General features: G+C 39.8%; 1 protein-coding gene and 6 non-coding genes across 7 annotated transcripts; 5 read left to right on the top strand and 2 right to left on the bottom strand.

Annotated features, from left to right (window-relative positions):
• Nucleotides 1-782: 782 nt before the first annotated feature.
• On the top strand, nt 783-998 carry LOC146330609 (small nucleolar RNA U3). Its single transcript, XR_014769895.1, has one exon. It is a non-coding gene; the product is annotated as a small nucleolar RNA U3 (small nucleolar RNA).
• Nucleotides 999-2,928: 1,930 nt separating this feature from the next.
• LOC146330608 (small nucleolar RNA U3) lies at nt 2,929-3,144 on the top strand. The gene has a single exon (XR_014769925.1). It is a non-coding gene; the product is annotated as a small nucleolar RNA U3 (small nucleolar RNA).
• Nucleotides 3,145-8,619: 5,475 nt separating this feature from the next.
• On the bottom strand, nt 8,620-8,835 carry LOC146330607 (small nucleolar RNA U3). Its single transcript, XR_014769889.1, has one exon. It is a non-coding gene; the product is annotated as a small nucleolar RNA U3 (small nucleolar RNA).
• A 999-nt stretch (nt 8,836-9,834) lies between these two features.
• LOC146330606 (small nucleolar RNA U3) lies at nt 9,835-10,050 on the bottom strand. The gene has a single exon (XR_014769918.1). It is a non-coding gene; the product is annotated as a small nucleolar RNA U3 (small nucleolar RNA).
• Nucleotides 10,051-11,086: 1,036 nt separating this feature from the next.
• On the top strand, nt 11,087-11,302 carry LOC146330605 (small nucleolar RNA U3). Its single transcript, XR_014769908.1, has one exon. It is a non-coding gene; the product is annotated as a small nucleolar RNA U3 (small nucleolar RNA).
• A 5,077-nt stretch (nt 11,303-16,379) lies between these two features.
• Nucleotides 16,380-18,329, top strand: LOC146330604 (uncharacterized). Its single transcript, XM_084711530.1, has 2 exons — nt 16,380-16,422; nt 17,233-18,329. The coding sequence occupies exons 1-2, from the start codon at nt 16,380-16,382 to the stop codon at nt 18,327-18,329; spliced, it is 1,140 nt and encodes a 379-aa protein (XP_084567656.1).
• Nucleotides 18,330-22,015: 3,686 nt separating this feature from the next.
• Nucleotides 22,016-22,231, top strand: LOC146330603 (small nucleolar RNA U3). The gene has a single exon (XR_014769903.1). It is a non-coding gene; the product is annotated as a small nucleolar RNA U3 (small nucleolar RNA).
• The last annotated feature ends 93 nt before the right edge of the window (nt 22,232-22,324 follow it).

Here is a 22,324-nt window from a genome sequence, read left to right as displayed (position 1 = left end):
TCATTGCTTCTTAGTGGTCCACTGATGAAGGGAATATGATCAGAGTGGAGCTCACAACAATATTAAGTGTTCCTGTTTCAGGATGATCTTTCAAACAGCAGTGATCAGAGAAGCAGTTGATCATGTAGCTTTCACAGAGCTTCATTTTTTTTTTTGAAGTCAGTGAAACTTTTAATGTCCTGGGGCTGTTGCTCTGTCATTAGCTTAGCTGTGTTTTAAGTAGGGCTGCTGATTAATCTGTCTCCATTAATTAGTAGTTGTTTGGTCCATAACATGTCAGAAAACGGTGAAAAATAGTGATCAGTGTTTCCCATGAGCTCAAGGTGACGTCTTCAAATGTTTTGTTTTGTTCACAACCCAAAGATATTTAGTTTGCTGTCAGAGAGGAGATAAAAATTGCAGAAAATAATCACATTTTAAAAGCCTGAGAATGATCCAAAATGATTCATTTATCAAAACAGTTGCCGATTAATTAACTGTTCAATTAATAATTGATTAACCATTTAATCACTGCAGCTTTTCAGAATCTGTTTTTCTTACTTTGAAGCAAGCTTTTCTTTATCACAACTCATTGCTGCTTTTGTCTCCTGACTGTCAGCTCTCTGTATCACAGACATGCTGTCAGAGACACTCAATGTCTGCTTGTGCTTTTTACAGTTTTACTTTTAACTCACAACAAGAAGAGACACAACAACTGGAGGAACATGTTGATGGCAGAGAGGAACCCTGAGTGAGAATGAGTCTCCTGTGAATGAGCTGCTGCTTTCACCCTCAGTCAAACTAAGACTATACTTTCAGGGATCATTTCTATAGTTTCTGACTTGAGAAATGTGTTTCTAAAGTGTTTGGTCTCGCTAACCACGATGATGAGTCGTGATATTCCTTTCTGAGCGTGAAGCTGACAAAGAATAATGATTCAGTTCATATGTTCTCTGTCATTGATGATTGTTCTTTACTTCTTTGTGGAGTTTTGAGGAAGGGAATATGATCAGAGTGGTACTTCATGTTCTATATTAAAGGACCAGTGTGTAATAATTACAGGGATTTATGTACAAAAATGAGATATATTATATATAAGTATGTTATTTATTATTATCAATCAACATAAACTCATAATCTATATGTTCCCGTTACTTTAGAAATAGCCATTTATAGTTACATACGGTCGGGTCGACTTACGGAGATCATCATCCTGCGCCGTCTACGGCAGCGCCGAGCGGACAAACTGCACTAACAGTGACTTGATCTCAGCGTGAAATCGCTGATGGAGGACAAACGTTTTCACAGTGACACAGAGGTTGCCTGTTTTCTGCTGGACAGGTCATTCATCCTACACACATAATTGTAGTTTGTTGTGAGATAGCTTTCGCTCGCCATTTTGTCCACTGACGGCCACCGTACTCTTGGTGAGGGAGGGGCGGTGTCGGGGTAAATCCTCTTAGTTGCAATCTAAGGTTTGAACGTTAGATGCCACTGGAAATCACACACTTCTCGTTTAAGGAAATATTTATTTAAATTCATAATGTGTTAACAACCATGAAAAGAAGATTCAGCCTCCAAGTGTTGCATGTCAAAATGTGGTTATGGTTTGGTTCCCATGTGAGAAATGTAATATTAATATGCTATTTCATTGACAGATCAACTTTGATTATCAATAATTTGTTGTTTCTTAAATAAAAACAGTGGTTACTCTTAACTTTCAGTTTGTGGGAAATTTATGATGGGACTTTCTCTCTACTTTCTACAGGAGAGAATTTATTTGAGTTTGAGCCTCATGTGTGAAATGTTTTGAGTCCTGAGCTTAAAGTTAAAATTCTGAATTTTAAGTCAGAATTCAGAGGAGAAAAAGTCAGAATTATAGTTGAATTTATTCTCATAAATCTGAATTTAAACTCAGAATTTTGACTATTTTCTGACTTTTCTAGGGCTTCATGTGAAAAATTAATTTGAGTTCTGACATCAAATAAATAAATGTTCCTCATGTGGCCCTAATTATCATCTTTCTGATAAATGACCTGAATTATTAAGTGATTTTAATGAACTGATTATCAAAATTGCTGAGCACATCTCTTTCAGTCCACTATCATCAAGTTGTCTCCTTACTAGAAAATCTACTTTCATTTGTGGATACAGGAGACGGGATGCAAAATTTATACATTTTCTTGAACTGATAGTTGAACAATAATAATTTAATAATGATAATAATAATGATAATAATAATAATAATAATAATATTAATAATAATAATAATAATAATGATACAAACAAGGCAGAGCCAAACAGTGAGAAAACCTGTGAACTCTGGAAAAATGATACACAAAACATCCATTATCTGTTAATAACACAAATTAATTAATGATTAATCATCAAAATCTCTACGGTGGACATTACACTACTACCACATATGAGTTAAATTTTAACATCAGATCACATTTATCAACTCAAAAACCACAAGAAAAAAATAACTTCAGTTGATGACCAATTACAAAATAGTCTCTTTCCCATATTTGACATGAAAAATATTCTCCCAGTGAAACTTAATGTTCTACAGAAAGATAACACCAGTATTTCACTGACAGACATAATTCAGTCTCAACTACAAAAATCTAGTATTTTAACAAATCTAAAACAATTGTAAAATCAATATTGACATTAGGACAGTAATTTAAGAGACAAATTAATAACATAATATTTGCAAAGTTGACATGCACTGAATTATACATGAACGTATGCCTTGTTGTAATGTCTACAGTATATTATAGTTTTTACCAGCACCAGTCTGTATGCTGGCCAGTGGAAAATAAGTAGAAATTAAGTGAACAGGATTTATGAACAGGAATTATATCTTGATTATGTTCTGAACCTCTGAACCCTGAGTGAGAATGAGTCTCCTGTGAATGACCTGCTGCTTTCACCCTCAGTCAAACTAAGACTATACTTTCAGGGATCATTTCTATAGTTTCTGACTTGAGAAATATGTTTCTAAAGTGTTTGGTCTCGCTAACCACGATGATGAGTCGTGATATTCCTTTCTGAGCGTGAAGCTGACAGAGAATAATGATTCAGTTCATATGTTCTCTGTCATTGATGATCGTTCTTTACTTCTTGGTGGAGTTTTGAGGAAGGGAATATGATCAGAGTGGTTAACATTACTGCCTTAATAACATTTTCTGTTATAATTGCTTTAGTTTTGTTAAAATACTAGGTTTTTGTAGTTGGACGAGATAAATTTTAGTTTGTTATGTCTGTCTTTGAAGTATTGGTGTTATCTCTCTATAATTGTTGACATTATAGTGTATGTAATGTGTTTATTTTTTTCTCCAAAATATAACATACTTAAGACTTAATTTAAGTTGTATTTTTCCTTTAATTATTGTTCTATTTCATATTTGGTCAACACATCACCGTATGTGTCACTCTCTCTGAGGGTGAGCTGTTTCAGGAGACAGTATAGCAAATTAACACTTCCACCCCTGGGCACAGTCAAAGCCTACTAATACAGGTGTGCGATCACCTACCTAGTCTCTTTTTTCCTCCTGGAACGGCGTGAGTATTGGTTTCAGATTGAGATGTAATTCTGTGAAGTTTCCGATAGATATGGTTATCTGCCTTCTTTCTACAGGAGCTGATCGCAAGGAAGAGTGTGCGGATCATTGGTTTTGCTGTGGTGCTGCAGGGAGCATCTTTTCCCGTGAGGGAGAACGCTACCTCCCGTGGCTGACATTGTGTGTTTGGGCTGAGAGGAACCGCTGCGGCCAGGAGGTCGTACGCTACGTGAGGCTTTATTCCACACCTGTGCTGTCATCGCACTCAGTCCGAGAGACAGCCTTGGCTTCCCAGGCAATGTCGCAGGATGGCGATGGTGAGGTTTTCCCCTCTTCTCCGAAGAAGGACGGTGGCCTCTGTCCTATCTTAAACCTGAAGAGGTTCAACGGCTTCCTGAGGCGCCTCTCTTTCCGTATGCTTCATCTGTCATGCCTTCTGTCATCCATAAGGCAGGGAGAGTGGTTCACTACGGTGGATCTCCGCGATGCATACTTCCACATTCCCATACACAGAGGCGACAGCTCGACACCTTGGCAGTGTTGAACCACCTCAAGGACCTGGGGTTGGCCTTGAACAGGGAGAAGAGTTGCCTGGTTCCATGAAGGAGGGTGGAGTATCTTGGTTTGGTCCTGGATTCAACCTCGATGAGAGCTGTCCTGACCTCAAAGAGGACAGCGGTGTTGATGGACAGCTTGTCACAGTTGACTGTGGCAAAGTGTGTATCAGTGGAGCATGGCCGGAGGCTGTTGGGCCTCATGGCAGCAGCATCCCAGGTGGTGTCCGTGGGGTTGCTTCACATGAGGCCGCTGCAGCGTTGGCTTGCCAGGCACAAGGTGAGCCCCCACGAGGATGGCTGGAGGGCTATCCCAGTGTCTTCCATTTCCCTTCCCATGATTGCATGGTGGACCAACGCCCTAGGCCTCAGGGGAGGAGTTCCACTGGACCCAGTGTGCTCAAGGGTGACCATAACAACAGACACCTCAGAGGCTGGCTGGGGTGCCCTATGGGAGAACCACCCAGCCCACGGCCTGTGGAGCCCCTTTTGGAGAGGGGTTCAAATCAACTTGTTCGAACTGGGAACAGTGTATTGAGCTTTGGTTTATTTTTGGCCAGTGATTCATGGGAAGCACCTGTTGGTGCGGACCGACAATTCAACCATGGTCATTTACATCAACCACCAGGGGGGTCTGCAGTCATGGTCTCTGCACGACTTGGCAGGTCCAGCGTGAATACTGGGAGTAGACGTTCTTGCAGGTCAGTGGCCCCGAGGCCTGTTGTATGCATTTCCTCCGTTTCCCCTCATGCCAGCCGTTCTGGCCAAGGCAGAGATGATGGGGGCCAGGGTTCTGCTAGTGGCCCCAGATTGGCCACATCAGCCATGGATGGCAGCTTTGCAGAGGCTGCTGGCAGGAACCCCATGGTGCCTCCCAGTCAGGCCGGACATGCTGTCGCAGGATCGAGGATAGCTCTGGCACCTGGGTCCGGGAATTTTCAGGCTGCATGTTTGGCCCTTAAACAGGAGCCGCCCACCAGTTTGAGCCCTGCTGTTATGGCTACCCTGCAGGCAGCCAGAGTTCCCTCTTACAGGGTAATTTATGCTGGCAGGTGGAAGAGGTTTTGCCAGTGGTGTGCAGGGAGGGCCTGGAACCCGGTCTCCTGTGGGACACAGGGGGTCCTCTTGTTTTTGCAGTTTCCGTCCTGTTTGCGGTTGGGGGAAGAGGGTTCAGCCGTCTCTCTCCTGCCAAATCCGGCCTTCTTACCCAAGGTGCTCCCTCGGTCCTTTGTGTTTCATCCTTTCATCCTCCGCCACATGAATCTGCAGAGCCGGCTCAGTTGCACCTGGTCTGTCCTGTCTGGTTCTTGAGGGTGTATATCACCCGTACAAGCCCAGTTAGGCAGACTGACCAACTTTTTGGGAGTTTTAGGAGAGCTAGGCTAGGCCAAGCTCTGTCCAAGCAGCTCTTGGTCCACTGGGTTGTCCAGGCCATAGCTCTGGCCTATGACAATGCTGGAGTCACTCCACCTAGTGGGGTGGTGGCCCACTCCACCAGGGGGATGGCTGCCTCTTGGGCACTCTTCAAGGGGGCACCCTTCGAGGACATTTGTGCGGCAGCCGGTTGGGCCTCCTCTGGTACCTTTGCCAGATCACAAGGTTTGCTGTGACGAGAGTAAGTGACATGAAAACATGTTTTGATCTGTTTATGCCATTGTCACTAAAAAAAGTCATCATTGTTATGATAAACCTTGAAGGAAAAAAGTCCATGGCAACATCTGGAATGACACTGATGAGGAATACCTGGATGCCTACATTGGTGTTCTTCTTCTTGCTGGAGTGTACAGATCCAGCAATGAGGCCACTGATAGTCTCTGGGACGCATCGACAGGCCGGAATATTTTCCGGGCAACAATGTCACTTCAGACCTTTCAAATGATATCAAGAGTCCTCAGATTTGACAACAGACCCCAGAGCAAAATCTGACAAGCTTGCTCCCATCAGGGATGTCTGGGAGAGATGGGTGCAGCTCCTTCCACTGATGTTCAACCCAGGTCCAGTGGTGACAGTAGATGAACGTTTTCTCCCTTTCCATGGAAAATGCCGCTTCCGGCAATACATGCTCAGTGTAGGTCACAACATCACTTGTGACATTTTTTTTTTTTTTTATCAGCTATGACCTTGGACAAGAACTTCTCAGGAGGAAACTCACCATGGTGGGCACAGTAAAAAAATAAACCTGAGCTGCCTGCTGAAATGTTGCAGGCGAAGGACAAGGCTCCACTTTCCTCAAAGTTTGTTTTTACAGACACCACCACTGCTGTTTCATACTGTCGAAAAAAATGATGGAATGTGATACTGATGACCACTCTTCACAAAGATGCAGCTGTGTCTTCAGGAAGTGAGAAAAAGCCCATAATCATCCTGGACTATAACAAAAACAAACATTGCACCACAATCATCAGAACACTCAGGCAAGTCATGAGGGAGAGCCTGGACAAGCGTTTCTCAAAAGTAGAAGACACAAAAACTGTGGTGCTGGCCTGTCTCTCAGATCCTCATTATAAGAGTCATGCATTCTCCTCTGCCATGACATTGAGCAAGGATGGTTGAAAGAGAAAGAGGACGCTGCCACACAACAGACCACTCGAGAAGAGCAATGCTGCCACAGAAGGAGCCAGTGTGGAGGAGCAGGCAGCTGCATATGGGACACATGAGAATGATGGAAACACCCACAAAAGGCAACAGAGAGAAAAGTGGTGACCTGCTGGCCAGTATCTGTGTTAAGGATGAGCTACATCTGTACCTCAAGGAGCCAGTGATCGACAGGCAGAAAGGGGACCCACTCCAGTGGTGGAGACAGAATGAAGGGCGCTTCAAGCTACTTATGAAACAAGCAAGAAAGTTTCTTTGTGCACCACCCTCATCAATTCCAAGTAAGCACGTCTTCAGTGAAGTCTCTGCAATTTATGAGAGCAAGAGAAGCCGTCTGACTGGAGAGCACGCTGAACAACTCTGCTTTGTGCACCACAATCTGGTGCTGCTCAATTGGGACTACTAATTGATGTGAGACTCACATGTCTGTGCAAATTTTATTTAACTTTGTGTGACACTCAGCTAAGCTCTAAAACTTACCTACAGGCGAACTTCAATGATGAAGCCAACAGTCAGTGTGGGTCAAAATGCCATAACAGGCTGTTTTATTACAATGAAGGGTCACTAACATCAATTAAACAGTTAAAAAATAGCATGTCTCGCTGCAGGGGGTGGTGGCACACCAGTCAGCAGGCTGGTGCACTGGTAGTATACTATAGGTGAACAACAAAAAATAAATAATTATATACCAAAACTAGAAAACAAAATAAACCCTCTTTACCCCAACAGAAACACACCCAAACTAATACCAGTGCCACAGCAAACCTTAAAAGGATAACACCACAAATCAATGGGTGAACTCCCACTGCACCAGCTGGTCCTGTGACCAAAGACCAACACCAGCTGCAGCACTAAAACAAAAAGGAGAGCTATAGGTTAGCCATACTTACTAGACCCAATAAACAAAATTCAAATAATATAATAGGCTGTAAACGGCAACCAGCACTTTCCCTGCAAATTTAAGGGAGCACATGTTAAGTCTCAGTCTACAGACATGCAAACAATGCTTGGTAACAACGAGACATTCCCATACCTCGCCACTGGCACAATTCTGGGACTGTTAGGACCGTTTACAAAAGAAAGAATTAATTATTGGCTGACCCACATTTTTACAAAGATTCCCTATTTACATAATATATATAAATAAATTACCTCAGGGTGCATTTTGCACCCCTACATTACCTTTAAAAACAAATATCTCCAACAACAGATTTGATTGGCTTACCAAGGCAGCATGTGCACAGGAGTGATCTCAGTAGCCTGAGTGAAGCTAACACACCTGTGCTTCATGAGCCTCTTAACAACTCCAGTGCTCTCCTCCTGATTGGCCAGTTGTACCTGCCTCTCAGTATCCCCCTGCTACAATCGTTTTATTAGGGTTTTTTAGTGTAACTTTGTAATTTAATTTATTTAAAAATATGCAATATTTTTGTTGTTGTTGTTTTACTTTTTTTAACAATGGCACTTTTGATTTGATCAATATAATCACATCATATTGATCAGATCAAATTCTGAGTTTAAATTCAGAATTATGACAAGAAAGTCAAGATTATGAGAATAAACTTAGAATTTTGAGAATAAATTCAACTATAATTCTGACTTTTTCTCTCTTAAAATTCAGAATTTTAACTTTAAGCTCAAGACTCAATACATTTTACACTTGTGGCCTAAACTCAAATAAATTTTACACTACTACCAAATATGAGTTAAATTTTAACAGCAGATCACAGTTATCAACTCAAAAACCACAAGAAAAAAAATAAGTTGATGACTAATTACAAAACAGGTTCTTCGCTATATTTAACATGTTCTACCTGTGAAAGTCAAGATGTTCTACAGAGGGATAACACCAACATTTCTGTCAAACAAACAAAACTGAATGTGAAACCTAAAACTACAGTGTTGTTATTAAGACAGCATTAGTAACCACTCTGATCATATTCCCTTCCTCAAAACTCCACAAGGAAGCAAAGAACGATCATCAATGACAGAGAACATATGAACTGAATCATTATTCTCTGTCAGCTTCACGCTCAGAAAGGAATATCACGACTCATCATCGTGGTTAGCGAGACCAAACACTTTAGAAACACATTTCTCAAGTCAGAAACTATAGAAATGATCCCTGAAAGTATAGTCTTAGTTTGACTGAGGGTGAAAGCAGCAGGTCATTCACAGGAGACTCATTCTCACTCAGGGTTCCTCTTTTTCACTTGACCAAAATGATCGATTCATTAATTAATCACTTAATAATTCAGGTCGATTCATGATCAGTAAACAAAATATGACCTGAGCTTAAAGTTAAAATTCTGAATTTTAAGTCAGAATTCAGAGGAGAAAAAGTCAGAATTATAGTTGAATTTATTCTCATAATTCTGAATTTAAACTCAGAATTTTGACTATTTTATGACTTTTCTAGGGCTTCATGTAAAAAATTAATTTTAGTTCTGACATCATATAAATAAATGTTCCTCATGTGGCCCTAATTATCATCTTTCTGATAAATGACCTGAATTATTAAGTGATTTTAATGAACTGATTATCAAAATTGCTGACCACATCTCTTTCAGTCCACTATCATCAAGTTGTCTCCTTACTAGAAAATCTACTTTCATTTGTGGATACAGGAGACGGGATGCAAAATGTATGCATTTTCTTGAACTGATAGTTGAACAATAATAATTTAGCCAATAATAATAATAATAATAATAATAATAATAATAATAATAATACAAACAAGGCAGAGCCAAACAGTGAGAAAACCTGTGAACTCTGGAAAAATGATACACAAAACATCCATTATCTGTTAATAACACAAATTAATTAATGATTAATCATCAAAATCTCTACGGTGGACATTACACTACTACCACATATGAGTTAAATTTTAACAGCAGATCACATTTATCAACTCAAAAACCACGAGAAAAAAATAACTTCAGTTGATGACCAATTACAAAATAGTCTCTTTCTCATATTTGACATTAAAAATATTCTCCCAGTGAAACTTAATGTTCTACAGAAAGATAACAACAGTATTTCACTGACAGACATGATTCAGTCTAGACTACAGAAATCTAGTATTTTTACAAATCTAAAAGAATGGTAAAATCAATACTGATATTGAAACAGCATTAGTAACCACTCTGATCATATTCCCTTCCTCAAAACTCCACCAAGAAGTAAAGAACGATCATCAATGACAGAGAACATATGAACTGAATCATTATTCTCTGTCAGATTCACGCTCAGAAAGGAATATCACGACTCATCATCGTAGTTAGCGAGACCAAACACTTTAGAAACACATTTCTCAAGTCAGAAACTATAGAAATGATCCCTGAAAGTATAGTCTTAGTTTGACTGAGGGTGAAAGCAGCAGCTCATTCACAGGAGACTCATTCTCACTCAGGGTTCAGAGGTTCAGAACATAATCAAGATATAATTCCTGTTCATAAATCCTGTTCACTTATTTTCTACTTATTTTCCACTGGCCAGCATACAGACTGGTGCTGGCAAAAACTATAATATACTGTAGACATTACAACAAGGCATACGTTCATGTATAATTCAGTGCATGTCAACTTTGCAAATATAAATGTAATATTATGTTATTAATTTGTCTCTAAAAAGGTTCAATATTAAAACAGATTTCTGTACACACTGAGGCTTTATTTCTCTCCTCACAGCACATATTCATCTATTCACAACACTGTCCATTCTACAACCCAGACCCAACTATCTGATCTGATGCAGATTCTTCCTTTCTGTTAAAACAAAACCAGGTTCAGCAGAACCACAGCTAACCTGAGAGTCTGAGCCACTCATCACAGGTGTGTCAGAGTCTCATCATCATGTAGAGAACTGGGGAGTGTGTGTCTGACACTCTTAAAAAAGGTTAGGTTTCTAGGAATGAAAACAATTTTAATTAATGTTCATTTGTGACAAAACAGCTTTGGAATTAGTCACTTATTCTTTTGCAGCAGGAAGTTTCCTGCAGGCTGGCAGGTTCAGCTTTTCAGAGATAAGATGCAGATAATAATCACATTTAAAAAGCCTGAGAATGACCCAAAATGATTTGTTTATCAAACTGTTCAATTAATAATTGATTAACCATTTAATCACTGCAGCTTTTCAGAATCTGTTTTTCTTACTTTGAAGCAAGCTTTTCTTTATCACAACTCATTGCTGCTTTTGTCTCCTGACTGTCAGCTCTCTGTATCACAGACATGCTGTCAGAGACACTCAATGTCTGCTTGTGCTTTTTACAGTTTTACTCACAACAACAAGAAGAGACACAACAACTGGAGGAACATGTTGATGGCAGAGAGGAACCCTGAGTGAGAATGAGTCTCCTGTGAATGACCTGCTGCTTTCACCCTCAGTCAAACTAAGACTATACTTTCAGGGATCATTTCTATAGTTTCTGACTTGAGAAATGTGTTTCTAAAGTGTTTGGTCTCGCTAACCACGATGATGAGTCGTGATATTCCTTTCTGAGCGTGAAGCTGACAGAGAATAATGATTCAGTTCATATGTTCTCTGTCATTGATGAGTGTATTTTACTTCTTTGTGGAGTTTTGAGGAAGGGAATATGATCAGAGTGGTTATTAATGTTGTCTTAATAACAACACTGTAGTTGTAGGTTTCAGATTAAGTTTTGTTTGTCTTACAGAAATATTAGTCGAACATCTTGAGTTTCACAGGTAGAACATGTTAAATATGGTGAAGAGCCTATTTTGTAATTGGTCATCAACTTTAGTTTTTTTTTTCTTGTGGTTTTTGAGTTGATAAATGTGATCTGCTGTTAAAATTTAACTCATATTTGGTAGTAGTGTTTAAAATTTATTTGAGTTTAGGCCACAAGTGTAAAATGTATTGAGTCTTGAGCTTAAAGTTAAAGTTCTGAATTTTAAGTGGAGAAAAAGTCAGAATTACAGTTGAATTTATTTCCAAAATTCTGAGTTTATTCTCATAATCTTGACTTTCTTGTCATAATTCTGAATTTAAACTCAGAATTTGATCTGATCATATTGCTTTCAAAAGTGCTATTGTTAAACAAAAAGCAACAAAAATATTGTATATGTTTAAATAAATTGAATTACAAAGTTACAGTTACAGTTACAAAGTAGCTGTTTGTGAAATAATGCAGCCTGTTTTGTTCTGTCAAGTGTATATAGTCTTCACAAGAACCGTCCTTTATGTCATCCTAACAGCCAAACGTTGCTTAATGCAGCTTTTACTGAAAAATCTAATGATTAAAAACAAATCAGTTTTAAAACATTTTAGCGTCAGGATGAATGTAAACTGAGACTTTGTTACATTCTGTATTACTTTTTCCAGCCAGTGAGAGAAATCAGCCTCTGCTCTTGCCAGTATTTTGAACACTTAATAAATTCAGTAATGGCTAAATTTAGTCATTCTAACTTTTCTTACTTGGCTAGTTAGTTAAGATATTTTGTGAAAGATAGAGATAGACCGATATGGTTTTTTCAGGGCCGATACCGATTGTTAGTAGTCAAGGAGGTCGATAACCGATATTTGGAGCCGATATTCATTTGCAGTAAAAGTGAAAATATTGGTGTCAAAATTTTAATTAATACAAACTCCAACACTTAACTTGGTTTAAATGTCTTTAAGCATATGTTTATTAAACAGCTTACAAAAAGTGCAGGGAGCTCCCAGGGTCAGCAGCATCTCTTATAATAAATAAATTATTAAATATATTATACATAAATAAATAAATAGCTTCCTGAAGTTTTATAAAGTAAATCAAACAAAGTTAAATAAAATTTGCACAGAAATGTGAGTCTCAAATCAATTAGTAGTCCCAATTGAGCAGCATCAGATTGTGGTGCAAAAAGCAGAGTTTCTTGCTTGTTTCATAAGTAGCTTGAAGCGCCCTTCATTCTGTCTCCACCACTGGAGTGGGTCCCCTTTCTGCCTGTCGATCACTGGCTCCTTCAGGTACAGATGTAGCTCATCCTTAACGCAGATACTGGCCAGCAGGTCACCAGTTTTCTCTCTGTTGCCTTTTGTGGGTGTTTCATTCTCATGTGTCCCATATGCAGCTGCCTGCTCCTCCACACTGGCTCCTTCTGTGGCAGCATTGCTCTTCTCGAGTGGTCTGTTGTGTGGCAGCGTCCTCTTCCTCCTTCAACCATCCTTGCTCAATGTCATGGCAGAGGAGAATGGATGACTCTTATAATGAGGATCTGAGAGACAGGCCAGCACCACAGTTTTTGTGTCTTCTACTTTTGAGAAACGCTTGTCCAGGCTCTCCCTCATGGCTTGCCTGAGCGTTCTGATGCCTTTTGTGGAGGGACCCTCATCATCATGAAGTAGCATCTTCAGCACAGCCAGGCAAGGAATGATGCAGGATGCTGATGAGTTACTGTGGCTCACCTGAAGTGTCACTTCATCTATTGGGAGAAGAGTTTCAATTAAATTGGACACAATGGACCTGCAAGTCCTCCATGTTCACCACAGTAGATGGTAAGCGCACACTTTTGCTCCAGCATTCTTTGCAGCATGTGGAGCGTTGAGTTCCACCTTGTTGGAACAACCTGGATTATGTTGTGCTCTGGCAGACCAAGTTCCCTCTGAATGTCTCACTAATGCTGTTTGGCCAGATTGGAGTGGTGGAAATGTGTTGCACACTTCTTAAGTATTGCAATGACATCTGTGACGGCTCTTTGACTTGACAGACCGTCATTCACCACAATTTGCAAGGTGTGCGCTGTGCAGCTGAGGTCTGGGAGTTCAGCAAGCCTCATTCCCTTCACAATATTTGCTCCGCTGTCTCGAAGCACTAGTGCTACATGGTCTTTGCTCATCTTCCAGTCCTCAAGCATACTGAGGAATGTCTCTTTCAGGTTTTCCCCAGTGTGGGACCTGCTTTCTTGTCCATTCAGCGTCAATGAAATGGCATGTCAGGCTCATGAGAGATTCTGTCACACCAGACCAGCAGTCTGTGGTGAAGGAGAGAGAGTAGCCAGCAGTTCATGTAGGCTTTATGATGCAGTTACATTACGTCTTAAGTCTTGAACAGCAATATCCTGCTCCTCTCTACAAGAAACTATTAAAGACAGCTTCGGGACACACTTCATCTAACAATAGGGCTGCAACGGATCAAAAGATTCATGGTTCGGATCATATCGTGGTTTTGAGTCATGGATCGGATCATTTTTCAGATCATCAAAAAAGAAAAAAGTGGTGGGATTAGGGTTAAATTATTTTCAAAATGCACTTGTCTTTGATCTTTGTCTGTCTGTAATTATCACCATAGTTATGTAATGTAATAATAATGATAATAGTAATGATAATGGTAATAATATTAAAAAATTTCAAACTTATACAGTGCTGTACTATGTATATACTACACATATATTAGATCATTATACACTGTACAGCAGACAATTGCACCTCCCTCCCTCCAATCCGAGTCGCAAGCAAGTATCGAGTAATTTGGTCCAAGTCTCAAGCAAGTCCCAAGTTTTTTTGTCATGGGCAAGTCAAGTCACAAGGTTATGTCAAGTCAAGTCAAGTCAAGTCACAAGGTTATGTCGAGTCAAGTCGAGTCAAGTCACAAGGTTGTCAAGTCAAGTCGAGTCAAGTCACAAGGTTGTCGAGTCAAGTCAAGTCGCAGATTATGTCAAGTCAAGTTTCTCACTATTGTTCCTCATCCAAAAAAGAGCATGCAGTCTAGTCTGAATGGATTAAAGCATAAAGCTGTTAATTTGATCTATTCTTACATTACATGTTTGATCATTTAGACCAAGGTAGATGGGGAAAGGCTACATTCCTGGGCCCAGGTTGGAGGGTGCAGGGGGTGCCAGGACCATAGATAAAGAAACTATATACTTCTATTTCTATATCTATGGGTGGGACCTCATTAAATTATGGAGTAATTATTTAAAATATTTCAAAACAGGCCTATTTGTGGAAAAAAAAAAATCTAATATTTGAGTTATCATAATAGCCCCCCCCCCCCTAGTTGTCCTTAATATAGTGAAGAACCCCCCCCCCCCACAAAAAAAAAAAACACACACAAATGGTTTGGCCATCAAACTTTGACGTTTGATGCACAGAGAAGAAAATAAAAGAGAAGAAGAAAATAGAGGCTTTAGAGATTTATTAAATATTTTTTAAAATGGTGATGACCATAAAGCTGAGACCTTTACAGTCTATGGCTGAGACGAGCAAAGTCAACGTAGCGCAGGGTAAAAAAAACTAACAAGACAAAAACAAACAGCGAAGCTATATGTTTACCAGCCTTGTAACGTAATACTGTCCAGCTCTAATGTTAACATCCATAGGTATAAAAGCCACGACACGTCATGTTTTTGACAGGAACAGCTCACTGACTGTCAGAGAGGAGGCAGAGAGAGGAGGAGAGCAGAGCGCTGCGGTCAGGTGAAGGAGGGGCTCGTTGCACCGTGGTGAAGCGGGCGCGCGAGGGGGGAGGAGAGAGAGGAGAGAGCAGCAGTCAGGTGAAAGAGTGATGAGGGAGGGGCTCGTTTGTCGTGTCTCAAGTCGAGAGGAGTCATCAATCTTGTCTCAAGTCGAGGGGAGTCATCTTGTCTCAAGTCGAGTCGAGTCTCGAGTCTCTGACCCTCCAAGTCCGAGTCGAGTTGCAAGTCGTCAAATTTGAGACTCGAGTCGACTCGAGTCCGAGTCCCTATGACTCGAGTCCAATTGTCTGCAGTTTATTTATCTCTGAAATGATACAAATTATATTCTGTGTTTTGCCAGATGAGAATAAAAATGATTTTCTTTTATGCAACTCACACCACCATTTACTTATTTTACTTTACTGTATTCTGCAATATATTATAAGACAAATAACTTTCCTGTCTAACTTACTGCAATAGTGGACACATAAAGCTGATGATATGATTTTATTGAATCTCTAAAACCACACAGAGTTACCTGGAGCTGTTTTATATGATTGAACTCTGTACCATAAAGCTGCTTGGTAACGATCCTGAAATCTGGCATCTCTGATCAGATGGACCAGAGATCAACCGGGAAGTAAAAATGGAACAATGAAACTATCAGGAGAATATTTTCCACAGCACTTAATGTGGACTGTGGTGGTTCTACCCTTTTTTCTTTACATTTAATAAATAATTTGAAGAGTCTGCTCACTAAAATTGAAATACTAGATGGATGGAATGAAACCGATCAGGCCACACATAACATCGACCAAGTCATCCATCACAGAGAAAATACTAAGCTTTTTTATACTTTAAACTCACTGAACTCCTCCCATCTGGCATGTAGGAAGCCCCCAAAAGCCTTAGAGATTATATTATCTCTACGGCAGATACCTCCAAAACTCTGCAACTCACACCAAAACTATTTAGATGGATGAATAGCACTAAAGGCCTGAGTAAAAGGTGGCGTCCCCACCCAGGTCATCACCATAAGTCATCGCATCAGTGATCTAGGACATTGGCTATCGTATGAAAACTTCTCCTTGAAGTACCATATAGTTTGCACACGTGCTCAGTTTGACAAAGTGATTAAAGCAATTCCCATATCAGTCAAACTGTTAGTTCAAAACATAGATAGGCAGTCATGAAATGCTAAGAAAGAGATTTAACATTGATCACAATAATTGTTTCTTTTGTTATACTGAAATTGAAACCACATGTTGTCCACAGGTCAACGTCTATACTGTATGAAATTCTGGCAGGACTTGCAGGACTTGCTACCATCCAAAATCCCACTACATGTTCCTCTCACAAGAGAAACTATTGTGTTTGGTATTGATCTCAAGGACACTAAAGGTCACTTGATATTAAACAGCCTTACACTACTGGCATTTTTTTTATCTACACATCTAAATGGTGGAAAATTAAAGCCCACTTCTCAGTTACTTAAAGGGACTTTATGGCCAATCATCTGAGTGCCTTAAAATTAATGGAAGGAAAATAATCCAAGTCTCTCCTCAAAACTTATGAAGAACTGAAAGTTTTTTTATGACCCCTAGATCGACTTAATGCATTTTTCCTTTTCACAATTTTGTTTTTCTGTTTTTTTTAGTTTATTTTTTTACTACTTATTGCTCTGCATTATAATATCAATGTTAAATTACTTTTCTATACCATGCCTTGTATGTTATTCCTCTATAATGTTTTTCTATGCCTTGTTGTAATTGTTTTGTTACAAATAAAGTTTTAAAAAATTCAGTCAGCCATCTTTGAAAAACAAACAAACAAAAAAAAAGGTATCCCATAGCAACAACAAGATCAAAGAACAGTGTTCTGATGATGTCATCAAGTCACTTCCAGAATGTTGTGCTATAAAATTCTGATTCTCAGAATCAAACCTGCATCAGACACGATTTTCACTGTCGAGTATTCAGACACGAATTTCATCGTCACAAGTTAGGAAAGAGGTTTTACAAGTTCAAACGCGAGTTACAATGGAAACGACACAAAGTCAGAGAAAGCAGAGGAGGCAGAGGAGAAACAACGCTGAGATCCATCAGCAGACTCATCAAGTCAAGGATTTCGCCACCAGACGCCTTGATTTCTACCTCCATTCCCTGGAGGAGGAAATAAGGTGCGAGCTTAAGGACAGCGAGGCAAGGCTGACCAGGGGTCGATCTGAGCAGAGGCTCCACTTGGACATCCACGTGGACTCGCTGACCGCTCTCATCGATCAGCTCCAGGACAAGCAAGAGGACAACAAGAGCAAAGAGCAGATGCAGAGTGAAATATGTAGACTGCAAGCCCTGCTAGACGCGGCTCCAGCCAAACATAACCGCTCTGAACAGGAAGATACTGAGACTCTGAAATTACGTTTCAGGAAAATCTGCTTCATGCTGCGGACAGCTCAGAGCGACCTTGAGCAGAAGACATCCTACACCAAAGAACTTGAAGTCAAGTTGGAGGCCATGACCAAAAAGAACGAGGACCTTCAAAGTGAAGTCGAGGCCATGAAGTTACAGGTCCGTGTTGAGAAACAGCTGCGTGCCGTGGCTGAAACCAACATGGAGACGACAACTCATGGCCTTAAGTTGCAGCTTTTTGAAAAGGACACCGCAGAGTTTGAGGCTCGCACAAAGGCTGAACAGCTGGAGGCCGAATTTGTGTTTGAGCGGGATCAAGCTCATAAGCTGCAAGCAAAGCTGAACAAAATGGAGGAGAGTCTCGCTAAACAGAAGGAGGATGCAAAAAAGACACTGGAACGAGTCAAGGCTTCCCATCAAGCCCAGCTGGAGGAACAAAAAGCAGAGACCAGGAAGATTTCTTCTGCCCTGAAAAAGGCAGAGGATCTGCTGGAGACTCAGCGTCGCAGCTGGCAGCAGAAGGTGGAAGAGACAGAAAAATCAAAGACTTTCTTTGCGGCTCAACTTGAAGAGCAGAAACAAGAAAACAAAACTCTTGCAGATGCTCTGCAGAAGGTTGAGCAGCAGCTGGAAACTCATCATAACGAGTGGCAGAAGGAAAAATCATCCCTCCTTCAGGCCACAGAAGACCTCAGGAAGACTCTCCAGGAAAAGGAGCAGGAGTGGAAGAAGAAAGAGTTCTCCCTGAACTCCCAGCTGACGGCTCTAGAGAGTCAGCTAGCCAAGAAGAAAAAGAAGAAGAAGTGGTACCGTGTACTCATGTGTGGCGTCTGAAGATCATCTACAGCCCACACACAGACTTCCAGCTCAGGGACAGGGACTTACACAAACACAGGTATTTGTGAGTATTAATCAGTTTTAACCCCCAAACAGCACTTTGAAAACGGCTGTTTGAGGGTCAAGACTTTACGTTCGTGCAGCACGGTGGTCAGCACTGCCCCCCTCACAGCAGAAAGATCCTGAATCTTAAACCCACTTGGATCAGGGTCTTTCTGCATGGAGTTCAGATGTTTTCCCCGTGATTACGTGGGTTTCCTCCAGGAGCTCTGGTTTCCCCACGCTAAAAACAAAAAAAGAAAATTGCCCATACTCACATATATACTCCCAGCCGTCCGTGAAGAGGGGGATCTCTCTTTGAATTGCCTTTCCCGAGGTTTCTTCCCCTGTGTCTTAAGAACTCTTCGTGGGGAGTTTTTCCTCGTCTTCTTGGAGAGCTTGGGCTGGGCGCCTCTTCCTGAACTGGATCTGCGAGACACATTTAAACACCATCAGCCACATGAATGAACATCACTATTGTACATCAAAAAAATAAAAAAAAATTAAATAAATAAATGTCATGTTTCTTGGTCATTTGTTTTTTAGAATTTAAAGTTGCACTGTGTGTCACATTTGATATTAAATGGTTTGTTTGATGAATAAATCAGGGACAAACAGTGATCGGTCAGTTTTGTTGACTAGATCTCAAAGATGCTCATCAGCACATGGTCAGTTACAGTTCTGAACAGTTCTGTACACACATACATGCTAAAAGATCTGCCATAACACCCGAAAAAGGTTGCTTGATTGCAGAAAACAATGGTTTGAACAATGGTGGTTTGGTTGTGACATTTCCTAAATTTACACCCTGATTTAAAAAAAAAATACTACATGTACTTTAAAATGATGGGACCTTACACTGCTTTGGTAGTGACATGAGAATGTGGGACTTTTTTTCACATACAGCCTCATGATTTTAAATAAAATATATGTTGTTGAAATAAGAGGTTATGGTTTGGGAAAGCTGCCTCCCAACTGAAACTACACTACAAATCAGCAAATAAGTCATTCCCAGTAACTCACGGAAGATTTTATTTGGGTCATCAAATACATTAAAGACCATTGAAGAATTAATGCAAATTTAAGATTTGTATCTGTAGTAAACCTTTTAAAAACAATTTCAAATGTGTACATATTGTTTTTTTGATGACAGGAAAAAATGAGAGCCTGTTAATTCTGCTTAAATTCACTTATTTTGTCTGGTTTATATATTAGGCTAAAAGGTCCTATATTGTTACACAGCCTAAATGCATTTATTTCTGATTTCAAGAACTTAAATATTTAATATGTTCTCGAGAACACAGGTCAACATAATATAAGACGATCTGGAAATGACAGTAAAACTGGTCACGGCCATTCATTTATGCACATATTAACTTTTACCAAAATGAGTTGATAAGTCCTATTGTGGATTGTTTCTTGATGGTTTATCTTTTTTAAAAAGTGGATCCTAAGGAACAAAGTTTGGGAAACACTGCTATGTAAGGGATCCTGCAGGGTTCTGCATCACACTGTCATGATTTATTTCACAATAACGACCTGCTCACTGTACATTATCCTGCTCGATAAATGGTTATTCACAAAAAAAATAAAAAAAATTGACACAAAATATTCATTTCAAAGTGATTTTGGTAATTTAACAGTGACTCTATTTTTAGTCTATGATTAGAACTGTATCCATAGCAACAGTCTGTTTTTCATAGCAACAGTCTGTTTTTCATAACAACGGTCTGCTATACAGAAATAACACATACATTGTGTCCATGTAGTCCACATGTGTCTAGAGATGAAACGGTACAAACATTTCATATTGGAATGAAAGAATTAAAATTCTTTATTTCAAACATGTAAAAAAAATGAAAGAAAAAGAAATAAAACAATAGAAATAAATAAAAACAAACAAACAGAGTTCGATAAACCTATACAGCAAACTCAACAGGCAAATATGGTTCTGCATAGAACCCCAAGTTAGGGTTCTCGGTGGGACCATTACTCCCAAGAAGGGGTCCCCCTATTAGACCCTCTAGTTGGGGCTCTGGGTGAAACCTTTCATGGATGGTTCTCGGTATAACCCTTTATGTCGGGTTATTTGAAGAACTCTCTGATAGGTTTCCAAGTAGAACCTTTATAAAAGGTTTCACCAGGAGGCAAAAAGAGTTCTCCTATGAGGCCAAGCTGAAGAACCATTTATGGTTCTTGTTAGCACTTTTATTTCTAAGACCTGTTCTTGTTACATTTAAACAATACTGCACTTAATGCATTAACCCAGCAGTCACCCTGAGTGATGAGTGTGACCCCTAGGGTGTCTTCAGTTACTGCGGGAAGCCTCCAAGTTTTTGTTTGATCTATTTATTCCAAAAATATATTACTTGAAATTATGTTTGAAAATACACATCATCGTTTTTATGAATGCATACAAATGTTATATCTAAGGCTAAAGACAGATTTTTACAAACACAGATACTGTTGTAACATGCAGCTTACTTTCACATACAGTCAGTCTTGGATCACCTTTAACATTACAATTTACAGTATAATACACAACTACGCTCTGTAGTCTGACTCAATGTCCCGCCTACAGCAGCACATCTGATTGGTTAGAAGTCATGATCAATCAGCAGACACACTGTGTCACAGACGGGGTGAGACAGAGCTGCACCAGTGAGCAGAGAGGAGCTGTGTAGAAGTTAAGACAGCTGATATCACCAAAGTTTCAATGAACATCACAGTTTTATGATCTGTTTCTTTGGTGATAGCAGAGTTACATCAGTGAAAAAAGTTATGGTCTGGATTTCACTCAAGGCGATGTGACGGCTTTTAAATCAGAGATGCGCTGCACACACACACACTTCTTACTATTATCACTGTATATTTCCGTATCAATATTATCAGCAACCTTGTTTCAAGTGATTGAACCATTAAAAACATTAAATAGCCTACAGCATCTTCACTTTAATAATCAGTGTTTATCATAGGAACAGTCAGCTGTCGCTAACGTATTGGGCCTCACAGTGAGGTTAGTAGTTATGAGTTGTAGAGTTTCTCATGTGGCTTCCACACAAACACACACTGTTCTCTACCAGAACAGACGTTCTCCCCATTGCTACAGTCTGATGAGTGTCTAGAGCCAGATGAGGAGAAAGTGGACCGGTGGACTAACGTTACGCTAAAAGCTAATCAGCCTTCGCCTCAATGTGCTTCCCTGCAATAAAACTGGACTGAATTGAGTTCATGAGGTTTTTACTCTCTCTCTCACTCACACACACATACTTCTACTATCACAGACTATTTCCACTTCGATATTATCAGCAACCTTGTTTCAACTGATTAACAGACACGTCTGGAGGGACTGTGAGTGAGCAGAGCTGCTGCTTATGTTTATATAACGTTACTGGGAAAAAACAATTTATATTAAATGCACGAACGTATGTGGACTTAATTTGCAAAGCATTGTGGGTGTGGATGAAAATGAAATCAAACATTAAAGAGTAGTTTAATGTAAAGGATTATTGTTGTGGTTTTTGTTACGGTCATATTTTGTTTACTGATCATGAATCAATCGTTTTGGTCAAATGAAAAAGAGGAACCCTGAGTGAGAATGAGTCTCCTGTGAATGACCTGCTGCTTTCACCCTCAGTCAAACTAAGACTATACTTTCAGGGATCATTTCTATAGTTTCTGACTTGAGAAATGTGTTTCTAAAGTGTTTGGTCTCGCTAACCACGATGATGAGTCGTGATATTCCTTTCTGAGCGTGAAGCTGACAGAGAATAATGATTCAGTTCATATGTTCTCTGTCATTGATGATTGTTCTTTATTTTCTTGTAGAGTATTGAGGAAGGGAATATGATCAGAGTGGTTACTAATGCTGTTTTAATAACAATACTGTACATTTCTGTAGTTTAAGATCAAATATTATGTTTGTCTCAGAGAAATATAGATGTTGTCTCTCT

The sequence above is a fragment of the Lutjanus erythropterus genome, chromosome 3 (genome assembly GCF_056507025.1).
Source record: "Lutjanus erythropterus isolate fLutEry1 chromosome 3, fLutEry1.hap2, whole genome shotgun sequence".
In the NCBI taxonomy this organism is placed as follows: domain Eukaryota; kingdom Metazoa; phylum Chordata; class Actinopteri; order Lutjaniformes; family Lutjanidae; genus Lutjanus; species Lutjanus erythropterus.
This window is presented reverse-complemented; position numbering and strand designations above follow the sequence as displayed.